The following is a 3,329-nucleotide window of genomic DNA, read 5'->3' as shown; positions in this document are numbered from 1 at the left end:
CAGTGCAGGCACAGCCAGGCTGAGCCCATCACTCATTCCCTGGTCCCAGCCCGGTGCAGGCACAGCCAGGCTGAGCCCATCACTCATTCCCTGGTCCCAGCCCAGTGCAGGCACAGCCAGGCTGAGCCCATCACTCATTCCCTGGTCCCAGCTCAATGCAGGCACAGCCAGGCTAAGCCCACCACTCATTCCCTGGCCCCAAATGCTGCTGGAGCTTCCCCCTGCAGTGTCAGTGCAGCTCGGGGGGACCCCAACCCCTCAAAAGGTGCACCCCGAGATCTTTGGCTCTGCCATCCTTGCAGTGAACCCAGCAGAGATCCTGTGGCCACTCAGGAGGTGGAAAGGCMGTGGCTGTCATTGTCCTTGTCCCTGTCCTAAGGCTGTTAAACAGCTGTGATCCCCGGGGTTTGGCACTCTGGGGACACCCCACACCCCGGGCAGTGCCCCACGTGCCACCACCCCRCTGTCCCTCGCAGAGAGCGCCGTGCGCGCCGTCTCGCACATCATCCGCTCCACRCCGGCGCCCAAGGACGAGTGTGCCCTGGAGATCATCCGTGGGGCAGCGCTGCGCCAACGTGAGGTGCTCTACCCGTCCCTGTCCATCCGTGCCACGCTCCTCGGCCGCAGCATCGYCCCGGAGATCCTCGACTCCATCCTCCGCAGCAACTTCCACCACCCAAACACCACAGCGTAGAGTCTGCAGCCTGCTGGGACCCCTGGGGACGGGCATCGGGGATTTGGGGGTTAATCCAGCTCTCCACACCGCTGGGGCATCCCCTGGGCTGGCACCCCCTGGCACCCCCTGGGACAGGACACTCCAGGAGTCAGGAACGCAGCACAAAAATGTCCTTTTTGGTAAGGGACTCCTGTGATGGGTTTTTTTCCAAGCAGGAGGCGCTTCAAAGGAGTCCTGCAGCAGGGACTGCTCACCAGTAGGTTTCCTGCCCAACCTCCAGAAACTGTTCCCTCTGGCACCGGTGCCAAGCTTGGCCCAGAACCAGGATTTGGTCCGAGCAGCACAAACCACCCAAAGCCACGAGAGGGCCTCCAGATCAGGAAAATTTTTGTCAYTCATCCCTTCCATGCCAGTCTTTGTAAAAATAAATCCTGTGTTACTTTGAGATCTCTTCTTTTGCTGGTGTTCCTTCTCCACGTGCACAAGCTCTTATCAGGGCACCGAGCCCTTATCAGTGCCCAGCTGGCCAAACCGACCTCCTCCCGATTTGCATTAACGAAGCTTTCACTTCTCTAAAGACCTTAATGAATTTCTGCCATTCCTGACCTCTCCTCAGCTGCCAAAACACCCTTTTTTTTTCCTCTTTCCAATCTGCAAGGAGCCTTACAATAATAGCATTACTGTACTTCCCTAAGTCTGGATTTCTGTGCCCCAAAGCCGCTCGGGGAAACTCCGTCACYGAGTGCCACGAGCAGCTCCGTGAGGCAGCTCTGAGTGTCCCAGCAGCGAGGGGAGATGCCCAGCAGATAACTGTGCTGGGAGGCAGGCTGGACATTCTGGGCTCCCCAGATAACCCCAATCCCGCTGGGAGCCGGGCTGTGCGAGCTCAGACAGGAACCGGGGCTCGGCCGCAGCTGCAACGTTTCCTGTTTGACAGAGAAAAGGAGAGCCAAGCACAAGATGAGGTGGTTGGCATGAGGAGGGCAGCTGGGGCGAGTTCCTGCCCGATACCAGCCAGCTCTGCAGGGTTGGACAGGACCCCTGGCTCCAGGTGAGTGCTCCAGAGCTGCTGGGACTGCAGGGGCGCGGAGGGAACGGCAGCTTCATGCACCTTTTTCCTCTTTCTTCACCCCAATTTGAGCCTGCGCTGGGAAACTCCAACGTGAACCAGCAAGAAGCRCAGGTTTGTTCTGGTTTCCCTTGAAGCAAGAAGTGTAACAGCTTGGAAAGCAAAGATAAAGGACATGTTTAATTAGAGAGGGTGATTTGGGGTAACAGAAGGAGAAAATAGAGGATTAGCTTGTCAAGAAGGCCTCAACAGTCTGCTCAGCTCGGGGTAAGTAATGGATTGTGTTTCTTTGAGCTTTACTCTGCTTTTCAGTGCACTTTTAGTGAGCCAAGCCTTTTACAGCCCTGGGACAGCGCAGGTGGGGGAGTGGCTGAGCTTTTCCTGCTGGGAAGAGATGGATGAGCACAGACTGAGCGGGACATGCAATTGGGATTTATCTAAAATGAGTTGGAAAACACTCTGCATTTGGGGCAGTGTCTTGGCTGGGGCTTGTGGGCCTTTCCTCTGCCCAAGGCAAGAGCTGCCCACCCCAAAAACATCCTGCAGTGAATGACAGTGCAAGGAATGGGCTTTGAGCACCTCACAGCCACCACAGGGACAGTCACCAGAATTATAGAGCAGATCTGCTCTGGACACATCAGTGTCAGAAGTGTTACACATGTACAGGGGACTCCAGAACCACTGCCCGACTCCTCACCACCATGAAATCCTACAAGTGCTCTGTTTTCACCCCGAGCTGTGTTTGTTCCACAGGCACAATCCCCCCATGCCCAGGCGGGCACGGCCACGGCGGCGCCCGGGGGAGAGCTACGAGGAGAGGAGCGAGCGGCGACACGAGGCCAGGGAGAGCCTGCTCCGCAGGGACAATGCCACCACCTGCCGCCACCTGGCCCGGCCAGCCCCGGGACCGGCACAGAGCCCCCGGCAAACCGAGTTCCTGAGGAGGAGGAACCTGCTGAGCGATGCCACGGGGACACYGCTGGGACAGGAGCCCGAGGAACGAGTCCCTCCGGACCCCTCGTCACGGCTGGAGGTGGGACCGAGCATCCTGCTCCAGGTACACCCTGCTCTTGCAGCTCGGCTCAAAGCTCAGATCAAAGCTCAGATCAAAGCTCAGCCTGCTTCACAAAACCCCTGCCCTGCAGCTCAGCTCAAACCTCATCCTACTCCAGGTACCCCCTGCCCTGCAGCTCAGCTCAAAGCTCATCCTGCTCCACAAAACCCCTGCCCTGCAGCTCGGCTCAGAGCTCATCCTGCTCCAGGTACACCCTGCTCTTGCAGCTCGGCTCAGAGCTCAGCTCAAACCTCATCCTGCTCCAGGTACACCCTGCTCTTGCAGCTCGGCTCAGAGCTCATCCTGCTCCAGGTACCCCCTGCCCTACAGCATGGCTCAAAGCTCAGCCTGCTCAAGGTACCCCCTGCTCTGCAGCACAGCTCAAAGCTCAGCTCAAAGCTCATCCTGCTCCACAAATCCCTGCCCTACAGCACAGCTCTGAGCTCATCCTGCTCCAGGTACCCCCTGCTCTGCAGTGCAACTCAAAGCTCATCCTGCTCCATGAAACCCCTGCCCAGCAGCATAGCTTT

General features: G+C 58.2%; 2 protein-coding genes across 3 annotated transcripts in view; both read left to right on the top strand.

Moving 5' to 3' along the window:
* The window catches only part of HSD11B1 (hydroxysteroid 11-beta dehydrogenase 1), a 12,237-nt gene extending 10,601 nt beyond the window's left edge, over nucleotides 1-1,636 (top strand). For both annotated transcript variants that reach the window (XM_057387507.1, XM_057387506.1), the window contains exon 6: nucleotides 477-1,636. In XM_057387507.1, coding sequence (XP_057243490.1) covers nucleotides 477-694 — 218 coding nt within the window. In that variant the 3' untranslated portion in view covers nucleotides 695-1,636. The remainder of the gene's footprint in view (nucleotides 1-476) is intronic.
* A 759-nt stretch (nucleotides 1,637-2,395) lies between these two features.
* The window catches only part of TRAF3IP3 (TRAF3 interacting protein 3), a 14,009-nt gene continuing 13,075 nt past the window's right edge, over nucleotides 2,396-3,329 (top strand). Inside the window, exon 1 of the mRNA XM_057387505.1 lies at nucleotides 2,396-2,917. Coding sequence (XP_057243488.1) covers nucleotides 2,404-2,917 — 514 coding nt within the window. The 5' untranslated portion in view covers nucleotides 2,396-2,403. The remainder of the gene's footprint in view (nucleotides 2,918-3,329) is intronic.

This window comes from Malurus melanocephalus, unplaced genomic scaffold (assembly GCF_030028575.1).
Source record: "Malurus melanocephalus ecotype Western Australia unplaced genomic scaffold, MMel_1.1 scaffold_1232, whole genome shotgun sequence".
Classification (NCBI taxonomy): domain Eukaryota; kingdom Metazoa; phylum Chordata; class Aves; order Passeriformes; family Maluridae; genus Malurus; species Malurus melanocephalus.
Note: the sequence above shows the minus strand (reverse complement) of the source record. Positions and strands in the feature narration are given on the sequence as shown.